General features: G+C 41.4%; 1 protein-coding gene across 1 annotated transcript; it reads left to right on the top strand.

The window, feature by feature from the left end:
• The first annotated feature begins 14,090 nt into the window (after nt 1-14,090).
• LOC138881075 (uncharacterized) lies at nt 14,091-14,887 on the top strand. The gene is made up of 2 exons (XM_070161275.1): nt 14,091-14,252; nt 14,378-14,887. The coding sequence occupies exons 1-2, from the start codon at nt 14,091-14,093 to the stop codon at nt 14,885-14,887; spliced, it is 672 nt and encodes a 223-aa protein (XP_070017376.1).
• The last annotated feature ends 388 nt before the right edge of the window (nt 14,888-15,275 follow it).

The raw sequence follows: 15,275 nt of genomic DNA, 5'->3' as shown, positions 1-15,275 counted from the left end.
TGGCCCTGAACGTTAGATGGTCTCTCTAATGTAAAATCCCTCCTTGAGAAAAATCACCTCGAAGTTAGCTCACCAGGCACCGGCGGTGTGCCACCGATCGAGCGAGAAGCAAAGGCAGAACTCTCCTCTTCTTGGTGAATGGATTCTGGTGTAACATCCATAACTATGGTGAAATGAGAAAAGGTAAATGAAAACTTAGGCGGAAGCTTTGAGTTAAAATGATGAAAGAACTGATGCAAGGAAGAAAAGCCCTACAAAAAGAATAGTTGATCAAAATAGCAAAGTCCTCAAATGAGAGGAAAGAAAGCTCATATCTAGGGCAAGCGGCGACTGTTCGCCTACTTTGAAGGCTAATTAATTCAGACTTGGCCATTAACACTTTTAGGGAAGTGTACCGGTGGGACTACCTCAGTCACTTCGTGGCCATGTCATACAAATGGATTGTCATACAACGTTCGAGGGGTCAAGATTCCCGTGTCAGTCTAAGCCTCGAGATGGTGCCTATCTTGAGGATCTTGGTTACTGTAACTATGGGCTCTAAGGAGCCATCGATATCAATCTAGCCTCGAAATGGTGCCCGATCTCGAGGATCACTGTCAATATAAAAATGGGCTCTAAGGAGCTATCAACATCAATCTAGCCTCAAGATGGTGCCCGATCTCGAGGATCTCCATTACAATAACTATGGGCTCTAAGGAGCCGTCAATGTCAATCTAGCCTCGAGATGGTGCCCAATCTCGAGGATCTCTGATACTATAAAAGGGAATCTAAAAGAGCCGACATCAAAATTCAACACACTAGCTTTACATAAGCACTGAAAAATAAAATTTGAAGACTTGAAACAAAAGAGTCTCTTTGCATTCTCAAAAATACATTTACAGATGTGTCTTTACAAAACTCCCCCGAAAAGCCCATACACAAAAGGAAGAAAAGAAGAAGCAGAAAGGACGATGCAAGACTATTCCTCACCCTCACTACCATCTGAACCACTTCCAGAGTCCTCATCTGAAGTAGTTGAAGGTGCTGATTCTTCCTCCAAGGTTCTGGATTTCTCAATCTCAATAGAGAGATCGACACCTTCAGTGCTTGCTTCCTCGAAGGCCTGCCTCCTAGCTTGCAGACGAGCATAAGCAATAGACCGAGCCAACTTCTGCTCGACCTTCTCGGATATCTCCCTGGCTTGATCATTTGCAGTAGCGACATCTCTCTTGTATAAGGACACATCTTCATCGGCCTCAGTCTTGGCCACAGATAATGCAGTGACCTCTTTCTAAGCACTTCGAAGAAGATCCTAGGTCGAGGCCAACTCTCCCCGTAAACGATAACTCTCCGAGGTCACAATCTCATTATGCCTCTTCAGCTCGAGGATCTCCGTGTCCTTGGCTGCAACCTCTTCCCGAAGTTGCCCCACCAAGGCATCTTTTTGCCCAATCTGTAAAGGCGAAAAATGATAGTAAGCATCAAGTTATAGGGATGAAAAGATGAACACACGAATGCCGTGTTACCTGCTCGGCAAAGCTAGTCCGTTCCTGGTGCATTGATGACGTCCAAATCCACTACTGAAAAGTAAATGGACACGGTTGCATGCAATATAATTTACCCAACTATGAGTCGGGGTCAAATCCCACAGAGAATAATATGTAGGCGATTAGGAATGTAAGAGAATTATCACTTTTCGCGCAATGCCAAACACTAAAAATTGATTTGAGAAAATGTTTTATGCCCAAATGCGGAAATGTAAACTAACCTAGGAAGCAAGTAAAATGATCAATGGCTACAAGCATGGATGCATCGGGAATTACACTCAAGTAACGATCCAATGTATTTCACGATTTTACAAATATGAGCGAGTCTATGTTAATTAGCCACGGATAATAATTCTTAATTAGTTTCTCCAGAAGACTAACAAGACTTCCTAATTGAATTATCCCTCAAACAATTAAGAGATTAAGCACACCCGGAATGGCTACAAGTAGTTCAATCCTATCCCTAGATAGAATCTATAAAATGAGGGTTAAAATCTCAAGTTTTTGTTAATTAATCTTTCTCAACCCCAAATTATCTTTTCCAAAATTAATTTGGAGTTAATGGGCGAGTCCTAGGGTTAGCTAGTCCCTATGGAAACATTAAAGAACAAGAATAATTAAAGAAACAACAACTCACTTCATAGAAAAATAAAACTCATTCAATACATAAGCACAACAAGGTATTTAATCCACACTTTAAACATGAATATTTCCATAAACAAGATTCAAGTGGTGAATATAATACTACACACTTAGATATATAATACAAAGCAAGGAAATGAAGAAATAAACATAAATGGGTAAGAAAATCTTAACCACAAGCTTCAAATCTTCAAGACCTAAGTGTATGTGCAAGGCCCTAGCTTCCAAAACTTGTTCTCTCTAGCCCTAAGAACTGAAAATAAGCCAAAGATCTGCCAAAGATCCTTTACAAATGAGCTGGTTTGGGTATTAAAGGGTTTGGGGTCAAAAATGTGAAATTGCAGAACTGCCCAGTTTTCACGCCCAGTTTCTTCATCATGTTCACGGTCACGCCTTCGCGTTCGCGAAGGGTTGCTTTCCTCAGTCTTCGCGTTCGCGTTAACACCTTCGCGTTCACGAAGGTTCATGTTCTGCTTCATCGCGTTCGCATTGTGTACTTCGCGTTCGCGAAGGTCTAGCTGCCTGCTTCTTCGCGTAGTACCTTCGCGTTCACAAAGAGTAAACCACTGGGCAGTTTCTCATTGTCCATTTTAGCTCCTTTTTGACATGGTTTTACTTGGTTTCTTCACCATTAACTCTAAATCACATACAACCTGAAAATAGAGGTAAATGACATCAAATACATGATTTTATCACTCAAACATAGCAAAAGTATAGGTTTAAAGATAAGATAAGTTGGTAAAATACCAACTTATCAAACCCCCAAACTTAAACTATTTCTTGTCCTCAAGCAATAAAAGCGACAAAATCTCCTCCCAAGTAGTTAACTCAACAATGCATCCATATTATGCCAAGCCACAAAGGTCTACCATAAGCACAAAAACATGACTTCGATTGGTACCAACAATTACTCAAAGCATATGAATTATCAAGCACTTCTCATGAACTCCATTACACTTCAAGTGACCAAACACTAGTGCAAATCAAAGTAGCAATCAAGTCATGACACTAAAGCTTCAAAATTTGCCTCTCTAGCACAATTAACTTTCTTTTGTCATTCCTTCCAATTGAAAATGAGATTAAATTCAGAACTCAAATCTCATATGCCCTCACATTTAAGAGAGGATCCCACACTCATAAATCTTAATTCAAAACAAAAATGGGATATCAAATGGAAAGAATTAACTCTCTCTCAAAAAGATGTTCAAATACATACAAGTAATACCATAGGCTTGCCCTTCATGTATTCCTCCACTAATGTAGACAACTTGGTTCAAAATCAATTAGGACTTAAAGGGTTGTAGTTTAGGCTTTTGGTTAAGGTAGGGCACAATTTTGGTTAGAGTGACTCAAAACCTCCCCAAGCACTACAAAATTTACAATCAAAGTCCACTTCCTTCGAAAACATTCTCCATCCTTTCTTCACTTTTCATTCCACACCTAGTCTTCCTTTTACTGACAATTTCTTATCATTTTATTCTATTTTTTTTTCTTTTTCAAAATCAAGGAAATTTTCAATTTTTTTTCTACCTTCCACCTTTTCAAATAACTTCCATATCACAACTTTTCCAACCTTCACCCCCAAACTTAGGCTTTTAGCTTATGTTTACACTTTCAAAGTACTTAGGGAGGTAGGGTGCCACAAGCTAGATCAATAAAGAACAAAGGATTAAAGTTTGTAACATGGTTGCCAAAGAATAAGGTTAAAGGCTTAAAATGGGTTGACTAGGGAAAATATTCAAGGGTAGGAAATTTAGGGCACAATAGTGGTCCAAGGAAGGCCTAATATCATTTTTCAAACCAAGTTAGTCTATAGTTTCGCCTTGAAGCGCATTCCGGGCAAGTTCTAGACTACAAGTAATGCAAAAGAAATCACAATAAATCTCACCACACATGGAACACGAACACTCAAGTGGAATACAAATCCAAAAGCCTATTGAAACCAATGACTCAAAGAGGTTGCATATAGCATAGAAAACTATTTAGTGAATCAAAGAGCCAAAATTTGAGTCTAAAAGTCATGACATGTTTACTTCAATTATTTTTCTTTTTCAACAACCCAAAAATTCATATGCCGAGGTTTAAATCATGTTGGTACCAAGAAAGCCACAACTTGGTCAATGGGCACAAACCCCAACTCAAACCATTTATTTTTCCTAAATTAACATAAGCTATATCTAACTACAAGACTAATTCCCTTAAGAAAGTCGTCTATCTATCCATCATCAGGAAAAGTTGACAAAACTTTTCTACAATTACCCGGTTCAAAAAGAAAATTGGCATCCTTGGAAAAAGAACCATGTATAAAGAAAACCAAGGATATCACCACTAACATAAAGCATACTATATAGAAAAAACAATTTAAGAAGCTAATATTCAAAATTAAAAAGCTAATAAACATCAAGTAACTAAAATATAATGTATATAAAAAAACAAAAAATTAAGAAGCTACTAAGCATAATAATATCACACATCACATAAAAATATACTAACAACAAAATGAAAACAACCAAAGTACCAATCTGCCATGTCCACAATTATCCACAATTATACAAGAAAATAGTTATACAAGAAGCCACCCCCAACTAAAGATGTTGCAATGTCCCCAATGTAACTAATCATGGTAGAGTAAAATGGTGGAAAGTGCTCCCTGAATACTGCATCAGTCGGAACTGGAGGTGGTGGGAAATTTGAGCTCCACATCCGCATCATCATCATCATCATCATCATCATCTGATTCATGTGAACCACAAAATGTACTCAGCTTTTGCATCATCTTGGACATCAGTTTGCTTTTTTTCTTCTCATGCTCCTTGAACTTTCTCTGCCTCTTCTCAATCTTTCCTTGCCAGCGATTCATGTTCTCCAGCCTGGTGTTAATGGCCTCCATCTTGCCCGTGATTTCCTTTTGATATTTTACCACATCCTCCATGGATGGTGGGGCAGCAGTCCTAGTAGATGTGCCAGCCCCAGGTGGGCCAGTGGGAAGGCCAGCTATAAGCTGCCTAACATGCACATCTACCCCATATATCTGGCTGGACAAGTGGCGCATAGTGTGAGGACCGGACTGAAGTGGTCCCATGGGGTCAAAAGACCTTGATGAAGGTGCAAAGGATCCGACGGGATCAGTGGTGGCCTTAGAGAACTGCCCAAATGAATAGGAAGCAACACCAATTCTCCTCTTTTTCTGTTTGTCACCGGGTCCCCTTTTCAGCAAGGGATGGATCATCGGCTTTCCTGGACCTTTCTCAACATCATTGGGGTGTTGAGGCACCCCAACATCATAGCAAAGTCTAGTGATCAAGGAAGGGAAGAAAAGGCTCTTGGACCTCCCCTGAGTGGCATCCTCAATTTCTCGGACAATGTGTTCCCCCACGTTCACAGGTAGTCCATCCATGATAGCAGCAATTATCAGTGCCTTGTCTGGTGTCACATCAGTGTCATTTGTAGAGGGCGACACTCTTGAACAGATAATGGAGAGCCATGTCTTTGCCTCAACCATGAAATCATGAGAATCAACTCCCTTGTGCACTGTAAGCCACTTCGGGGTTACCCCATCATGTAACTTATCCACTAGCCATTGGTTTCCTTCTGCTTTGGCGCTGTCTCTGTAGACCTTGTTATCAACATTGGGAAGACCATAAATATCATTGATTATCTCAGAGCTGAAGTGGACTTGCACGCCCTGCACAGTAGTAACCAAGACACCTTGGAAGTTGATCCTCAAGGCGTTTGCATAGAATTCCAGAACTATTATATGGTTGGCATTATTTTGTTGCTTGGAAAAACAAATCCACTTGCTTTCTACCAAGCGCGTGTAGAAGCTCGACATTTTAGCTTCAACTTTTTCCATGTTTATGCCTCTTCCCGGACGATGGTTTTGGACAAGAGTTCATCATATCTCCGCTCACATGCTGCAGATAGAAACCGTTCATGATCAAAGGCTTCCTCTTGTCTAGGTCCAAAGACATGTTCTTGCGCAATTTCATCGTGTTCCGGTTCCATTTGAAGCCCAAAGTACCTTGAGAGTGGAGATGGAAAATTTGCAAGAAACATGAAGATTATGGATGAACTGATTTTGGGGCTTAAGGAGTGGAGGGGACAGTTGTTTGAGCAAAAGGGGTGAATTTTCTCGTTTCCAGTAGATAATTTGTATATACACTTACCCGACCCTACGCATTCGCGAGGGATGTCCACGTATGCGAAGGGTAAAGAGTGTCAATGGGCGCGAATGCGAGTGCTGTGTACGTGAACGCGAAGGGTTAAATTTTTCTTACCCTACGCAAACGCGAGAGGTACTCGCGAACGCGAAGAGTTAAGTTTTTCTGTACTTTAATAGTTCTTGCAGCTACTGGTTTTGGCTCTCCGGACCACTCCGACCTGCTCAAATCAACTCCAAAAAATCTAAAATTTGGCAGATTGGTTAGAAAAAATATAATAAGCTATTCTAAAAAATAAAATTAAAAAAATGACTAAAAAGTTTGAAAAAACGATGGGTTGCCTCCCATCAAGCGCTGCATTTAACGTCGTGACACGACACAAGTCAACTTTACCACTTTTCTCGCCACTTGGATGAGATGAACTGGGCACCTAGCTTGGAATCAAGCTTGTGACCATGAGCGATGGGGGGGTGGTAAGTCGATGATCAAGCCAAGTCTTAAATTCTTCATTTTGCACTTCTTGGCTCTCATGTGAGTAATGCCATTTTGCTTTCTTGTTTCCTCAAATTGTAATATGTATGGTTGTTGCCTTTCCTCTTCGCAATCCCTTATTGACTCGTGTAGTTCAATTCTCATATCATCACACAATTCCAATGTTGAAAAATGCTTGGAATGTGATTTCAAACCTCCAACTTGCAATTTTTCTCGGATTTTGACATCCTCTTTTCCTCCAAACTAGAGTCAATCTCAACCAAATTTTCATTTACACCGGTTGAATCTAATTCCATATTTTCTTGGCCTCATTAACACTCATGGAGTCGGTTGGTGAATGTTCAATTCTTAATTCCTCAAAGTAGAGCTCACTTTCTTCCTCAAAATATGACTCTTCTTGACTTCCTTCCACACTTTCAAGTTGGTGGGCATAGTGAGCCTCAACCAATATTTTCATTTGATCTTCCAAAGTGCGGATATGTTCATCATTGTAAGTCAAGCCTTGTTTCAAGTCCTCGAGCGCAAAGTTATGCTCCTCCTCATTTTAAAACATGGTCTCCAACATGAGCATCATCTTCTCATCTTGAGCATTTGAGAGCTCTTCTTGGTTTTGATCAAGTGTCAAGGAAGGATTTTTGGCTTCCACATCTAAGGAAAATTCTTGGCTATCATTAACTTCCGAGGATTTTTGAACCTCTAAAGCTTCAAGCATTTCCCCCATTTGGGGGTGCAACCTTTCAAGTGCCAAGTCATTTTGGAGACTACTCTTCAAAAGCTCCTCCAAGGCACTTTGTTCTTTGTTTCCTCCTTCAAGTAGGCACTCCAACATGAGCTTTAACTCTCCATTTCGGCCATGCTCAACTTCTTCCACTTCCATATCCCTATAACTTTCATCACAAAAGGTAGAATCATCATAGTGGGGGCTTGGGGAAGGGAAGGACAAATAAGCAATCATCCCAATGACCATTTTGAAAACCACACTTATCACAAATACTCCACTCATGGGTTTGAGATTGTGCACACAATCCACCTTCGGGAGAATTTAAATAATTTTTCCACGAGTGTGGTCCTCCACAATAAGGACAAGGGTTATCAAAGTATGAACAACTACCATCCGACCAATTTTCATTATATGATGCCATTTTTCAAAACTAAGAAATAAACAAGAAACAACAATAAAAATAGACCAAGGTAAGAAAAATAATTACACAAATATTCACAAGATTGGACCAAAGCACTTACCCTTATTTCTCAAACAACCTAAATTACGCCAAATTATTCCCCGGAAACGGTGCAAATTCTGATGACGTCCAAATCCACTACTAAAAAGTAAATGGACACGGTCGCATGCAATATAATTTACCCAACTATGAGTCGGGGTTGAATCCTATAGAGAACAATACTTAGGCGATTAGAAATGTAAGAGAATTATCACTTTTCACGCAATGACAAACACTAAGAATTGATTTGAGAAAATGTATTATACCTAAATGCGAAAATGTAAACTAACCTAGAAAGCAAGTAAAATAATCAATGGCTACAATTATGGATGCATCGGGAATTACACTCAAGTAATGATCTAATGTATTTCACGATTTTACAAATATGAGCGAGTCTATGTTAATTAGCCACGCATAATAGTTCTTAATTAGCTTCTCCCGAAGACTAACAAGACTTTCTAATTGAATTATACCTAAAACAATTAAGAGATTAAGCACACCCAGAATGGCTACAAGTAGTTCGATCATATCCCTAGGTAGAATCTATAAAATGAGGGTTAAAATCTCAAGTTCTTGTTAATTTCTTTCCCAACCCCAAATTATCTTTTCCAAAATTAATACGGAGTTAATGGGCGAGTCCTAGGGTTAGCTAATCCCTTTGGAAACATTAAAGAACAAGAATAATTAAAGAAACAACAACTCACTTCATAAAAAGATAAAAATCATTCAATACATAAGTACAACAATGTATTTAATCCACACTTTAAACATGAATATTTCCATAAACATGATTCAAGTGTTGAATAAAATACTACACACTTAGATATACAATACAAAGCAAGGAATGGAGAAATAAACATAAATGGGTAAGAAAATCTTAACCACAAGCGTCAAATCTTCAAGATCAAAGTGTGTGTGCAAGGACCTAGCATTCAAAACTTGTTCTCTCTAGCCCTAAGAACTGAAAATAAGCCAAAGATCTGCCAAAGATCCTTTACAAATGAGCTAGTTTGGGTATTAAAGGGTTTGGGGTAAAAAATGTGAAATTCCAGAACTGCCCAGTTTTTATGCCCAGTTTCTTCATCGTGTTCGCGGTCACGCCTTCGCGTTCGCGAAGGGTTGCTTTCCTCAGTCATCATGTTCGCGTTAACACCTTCGTGTTCGCGAAGTTTCATGTTCTGCTTCATCGTGTTCGCGTTGTGTACTTCGCATTCGTGAAGGTCTAGCTGCTTGCTTCTTCGCGTTCGCGTAGTACCTTCGCGTTCGCGAAGAGTAAACCAACTTATCATGCACCCCCTCCAGGCTTGCCCAAAGCTCACTCAACTGCTCTTCCTTTCGGGCAGAGGAAGCCTTCGACTTATTTAGCTTCGAGGTGAGCTTTTTGAGTTCCTTCTCATGGCATGAAAGCTCATCTTGGAGCTTAGAAAATGCACAGTCATACAATTTCTCGACCTACAACAAAAGTAGAGGAGTTAGAAAGACAAGGGAAAAACTTGAAGAGCAAATGGTATGTTGAGAATATTACCTGCTGTTGAAGCTTCTCGACCTCCTCGAGAGCGACGGGGGCATCGAGGTCTGTGTCCACATCGATGCCGAGGAAGTAGTCCTTGAACATATCATCCTCTCCCTGAGAGGCCCCTACATTGGCATCACCTTTGTTCTGCGTGTCCCTTATTTCCTCCGGAGAAAATGAAGGGACCGATTCAAAGCCGCCCATGGTATCAAAATCTATAGGGGTCTCTTCTCAACACCGAAGAATTTCGGAGTCAGGCCCTCCGAAATTTCCAATCGAGGGTTCGCTGGCACGGACTGTACCATGTCCAACTTGAGGCTCGGGGACTACGCCCAAACCTTCTTCGAGGGTCTCTTTAGCACGAGTTTGGTCCACATCGGCCACCCTCAATTCGTTGGCTTTCCGACCAACAACTTGTGGAGCTTCAACACTCCGTCTTACCCTTTGTACTAAAGGGCGATCATCATCCTCACATAGACTTGCTGCAGCAGTTGAAGTCAAGATCGTGGCATTGATCTTAGTTGGAGAATCGGTCGACGCCTCCTTCTTCCTCTTCTTGCCCTTGCCGAGTTTCGAGGCTTGTTCTTCACCAGGGGGAGGCGATCTCATCAACACGCCTTACCCGAGGCCTACACAAGCATGATGTATTAAACTCATCGCCACAAAGAATACTCATAAGGAACTTGGTAATGATGACAATGAGAAGCATACCGTGGTTCTTGACCTGCCACTGCGTTTTAGCCAAATCATGAGGAAACACAATAGCTATAAGGAAAAGCAGAGTCTAACTGTCTGATCCATCCCGGGAGGTCTTGAACCATGCCGGTGTACCAAACAGTGGCTGCATAATGAAGAAAAGATCATTTCAGGAGGGGAAGGAGGGGCAATAAAATGTACTCGAGGTAAGAACACTTATGCTTCATATTCTATTCCTCCGGGAATGGCATCCTATCTGCAGGGATAATGTCCGAGGTTCTTACTCTGACAAACCAGATCATCCATCCCCGGTCTTTGTCCTCATCGATGCTCAAAAAGAATATCTTGGTGGATCGAGGATGAATCTTGATTAAACCTCGGAAGAGACGGGAGCTATATAATCTAACCAAGTGATTAAGGGTGAAGGGCATTCCCTCGACCCGGTTGGAGAAATATTTGAGCATGTAAACAATCCTCCAGAAAGAGGGGTAGATCTGACCAAGTGTCACTCAGTATTCATGACAAAAGTCAAGAATCACCGGATCTATCTATGGGGAATAAGGATATACCGGGCCTAGAGTGAAGGGGTATGTGTACACGTTGAGGAATCCAACTTTGTATTCTACTATGCTTTCCTCAGCTTTGGCTATCTCTACTTGCACTGCCTCTTCCCATCGACAATCTATCTTTACTCTCTTCGTATCGGTACCACACTGATGTACTAAGACACGGGCTCGCATTAGCCTGGTGTAGAAAGGTCCCTCTATGGTAAAATCGGAGATCGTATCAAAATGGACGGGGGGTACATTGCTTAACACTCGGAGGCATTTTTGGTTTGCCCTTGGACGGGCGTGATGAAGAAGCGGCACCCTCTTTCTAGGGTACCATTTTTGAAGTTTTTACCATGATTATAACTTAATTTCAAAGAAAGAGGATGAAGAAACAAGCACTGAAAGAAGATGGATGCAAAAGGTTGTGAACTTAGCTCTAAAAACTTGAATATATTGTAAAATAGCGAATGGCAAATGAATTGGAGTATTTGTAGAAGCCGTTTGGGTGACGTTTGAGAAGTAGAAGAGTCAAATCAATGGCAGTTCATGGCTTCTCGATAATCGTGTCGACAACAACCTTTGCGCAGCCTTTGAGTCATGGCATTTAATGCTCTGATGGGCTGACGTCATAATGGGAATATTGAGGAGGCAAAAATTCAAGACTATTTCTTATCATTTCACTCTAAGAAACGCGGGGACTATCTATATACAACTAAAATTGGAGAGTCCAATTTTGTGATCATAGGTTATTTCATAGCCCGTCTTTAGAAGCCTTGAAGCATAGCTCGAGATTCGGCCCCGAGGGTTCTCAATGCTCGACCTCGGGGCAGCGCAAATTGGTGACTATCTCAGACAAGCGGGAAATTCCCAAAAGGCACGTGGCTAAAGCCGAACAGGTCTACAAGAATAGTACAAGTCCATACCGTGACATTAAATAGCTCTACCAGCTTCATATCTTTGTAATAAATGCATATGTACTATGTTGGGATTCCCCCTCCTATATAAAGGGGACCCTTATTATTTCTTGCATACATGATATTGAATACAAGAACAAGAACATTCTCTGCTCTCTAACTTAAACATTCTCCATTGTCTCTCCTTTGATTTATTGTGTTTTATTGATTGTTCTTCATTTATTACTCATTATTGATCATAAAGAGCCATTATTGATCATAAAGAGCCATTATTGAGGCCCTTGGAACTGTTAGATCTTTATTGGTCACCCCTAGTCAAGCACTCTAGCTTGACCTCGAGACCTAGCTTAGGCCAACTCGAGACCACAATTCACCCTGATTCACGATCATTTGGTTTGAATAACAGCACTGCCTCTTACTCTTACTTTACTTTCTTAGCTCATACATAGCATCTATTGCCTAACAACTAGCATAAAAATAAATCACGTATTTTTAGAACCACTAAATCAAATCTAATTGTAATTACCATTTTCAAGGTAAATCGAGACCTCAAGGTATACCTGCTTGGCGCTCGCAGGCCTCCGAGTCACCTTCTAGTGATCATATGCTATTGTTGCTTTTATTTTCAAATAGTATTGTAATAGATATTCTTAGAGTATTTCGGTAGAGCTTATGACTTTGTACTATCGGTTTTGGGATTGTATGACCATTGTTCGGTTTTAGCTACACTATTTCAAATGTCAGTTTAATGTTTAATAGTTAAGTTGGTTTCTTCTATTATTTCTTTGCATGTGCTAGGCTTACCTAGTCTTAGAGACTAGGTTCCATCACGATTCTTAAGGTGAGATTTGGGGTCGTGAAAAGATGGTATCAGAGATCTAGGTTCATAGGTTCTACGAGTCATAAACAAGTTTAGTAGAGTCTTGTGGATTAGTACGGAGACGTCTGTTCTTAGATCCAAGAGGCTACAAAACTATTACAAAATTCCACTTATTTTATTCCTTATCGTGTGGATTTGTTGATATTGAAATCCGAACCTTTGCCTTATTCTCTCACAGATGATGAGGACATGCACTATTGTATCGGATGAGCAGACACCCACGTCCCTAGAGCTGTAAGAGATCGGGGTTGGGGTATAGGCCAAAGAGCGGCATGTGCTACAGCTAAATCACCTGCCATAGTAGTGACTAAGGAGCCACTAGTATCTCCAATTTGGGGACAGGCACCTGAGGCGCCTTTTGGTACCCCTGGACTCTAGGAGACCTTGGCACATTTTCTTAGTATGTTCGGCACTTTAGCTCAGGCAGGATTGATCCCAGTTGCACCAGCTACATCTTAGGCCGAGGGGAGGGGAGTTCAGACTCCCGCAGCCCATACTCTAGAGCAGTGGGTCCATGATGATCAGGTTTGGGGAGTTATGTCAACACAACCCGTTATCCCGATTCTGTCTGAGGTCAGGCCAGAGGCATCAGAGAAGGAGCAAAAGAGGCTTGAGAGGTTCAAGAAGTATATCCTCCTACTTTTAGTGGCACATTTATCGAGGATGCACAAGGTCTTATGGACTAGTGCCACCATATTCTTGGCACCATCGGCATTGTGGAGGTGAGCAGTGTCGTCTTTTCTACATTTCAGCTGACGGGGCGACATATAGGTTGTGGAACACTGGTGAGGCAGGTAGGCCAGTTGATGTAGTGCCACCCACTTGGGTTTTGTTTTTAGATCTATTTTTGAGGGAGTTTGTTTACCAGACCATCCGAGATGCGTGGTGCACATAGTTCAAGAAGCTACGTTAGGGGACTATGACAATGTTAGAGTAGGCATGAGGTTCAATGGTTATACCATCATGCATCTACTTTGATTTCTACAGTGAGAGAGTGAGTTTGCAGATTTATCGAGGGGCTCATTTATGGTCTTAGATTCAATATGGCTTGGAATTGGAGACAAATACTTCATTTCAATAGGTTGTGGAGAGCGCTCGGAGGATGGAGCGTATACGTGGCCAGGAGAGAGAGGATAGAGAGGCCAAGAGGCCTCGAGATTTTGGAGGATTTAGTGGTTCTCGCATTGAAGTTTTGGCTCGTCATGGTAGAGGTTATGTGAGTCGATCAATTCATTCGACACTTCTAGCTACTCACAATGCTCCAGCTATTTCAGGGTCTTCGGTCTCTTATTAGGCACAACCACTTTCCAGTGCACCTCCTACACGGGGTGCTTTCAATGGCCGGTCTGGCCGACCGGATCAGACTCAGTTTCAACAGCCACGCCCGTAGAGAGGATGTTTTGAGTGTGGTGATACTAGGCATATGGTTATGGGCTATCCCACACTTAAGGGGGTGCACGTCTACAAGTCCATAGGGTCCACAAGGTTCACAAGATATGGTTTCTACTCTAGTTACCACTCCACCTATACAACCAGCTAGGGGTGGAGGTTTGGCGGGTAGAAGCTGTCCTAGAGAGGGAGTACATACTCGTTGCTATGCTTTTCTAGGTAGGATTGAGGTTGTTGCATCGAATGTTGTCATAACAGGTATTGTTCCGGTATGTCATAGGGATACAACAGTTTTATTTGCTCTGGGTTCTACTTATTTGTATGTGCCATATTACTTTACTCCATATTTGGATATATTTCCTGATTCTTTGAGTGCCCTTGTATATTGTTTAAGTTTGTAGGAGATTCTATTGAGGTAGACCATGTTTGTCTCTCGTGTTTGTTCACTAGCAGGGGTTGTGAGACCAGGGTTGACCTTCTGCTATTCAGTATGGTTGACTTTGATGTAATATTGGGCATGTATTGGTTGTTTCCCTATCACGCTATTCCGATTTTTTCACGCCAAGACTGTGACATTGGCTATGCCAGGTTTCTGCGGTTGGAGTGGAGAGGTACATTGGATTATTTTCCTAGTAGGGCAGAGTTTTTCCTAAAGGCACACCGGATGATGGAGAAGGGGTGCTTCCCGTATCTAGACTTTGTGAGGGATGTCAGTGCTAATACTCCTTCCATTGAGTCAGTTCTGACACTGGAAGATTTCCCAGATGTGTTTCCAGCAAACCTACCGGGTATGCCGCCCGATTGGGATATCGATTTTGGTATTGACATGGTGTCGGGGACTCAACCCATTTCGATTCCACCATATATTATGGCACCAATGGAGTTGAAGGAATTAAAAGAATAGCTTTAGGAGTTGCTTGATAAGGGTTTCATCTGACCGAGTGTCTCACCTTGGGGGTGCTCCAGTTCTATTTGTGAAAAAGAGAGACGACTCTCTAAAGATGTGTATCTAGCCTTCAGGACTCGCCATGGTCACTATGAGTTTTCGGTGATGTCATTTGGGCTTACCAATGCCCCAACATTCTTTATGCACTTGATGAACAATGTGTTCCATCCATATCTTGATTTTTTTGTCATCGTGTTCATTGACGACATATTGGTGTATTCTCTAAGCCGGAAGGATCATGAGCAACACTTTGAGGATTGTGCGCTAGACCTTGAGGGAGAAGCAATTATATGCAAAATTCTCCAAATGTGAGTCTTGGCTTGATTCAGTGGCATTTTTGGGCCAT

The sequence above is a fragment of the Nicotiana sylvestris genome, chromosome 11 (genome assembly GCF_000393655.2).
Source record: "Nicotiana sylvestris chromosome 11, ASM39365v2, whole genome shotgun sequence".
Classification (NCBI taxonomy): Eukaryota; Viridiplantae; Streptophyta; class Magnoliopsida; order Solanales; family Solanaceae; genus Nicotiana; species Nicotiana sylvestris.
The sequence above is the reverse complement of the archived record's forward strand: the minus strand, read 5'-3'. Positions and strand labels throughout refer to the sequence as shown.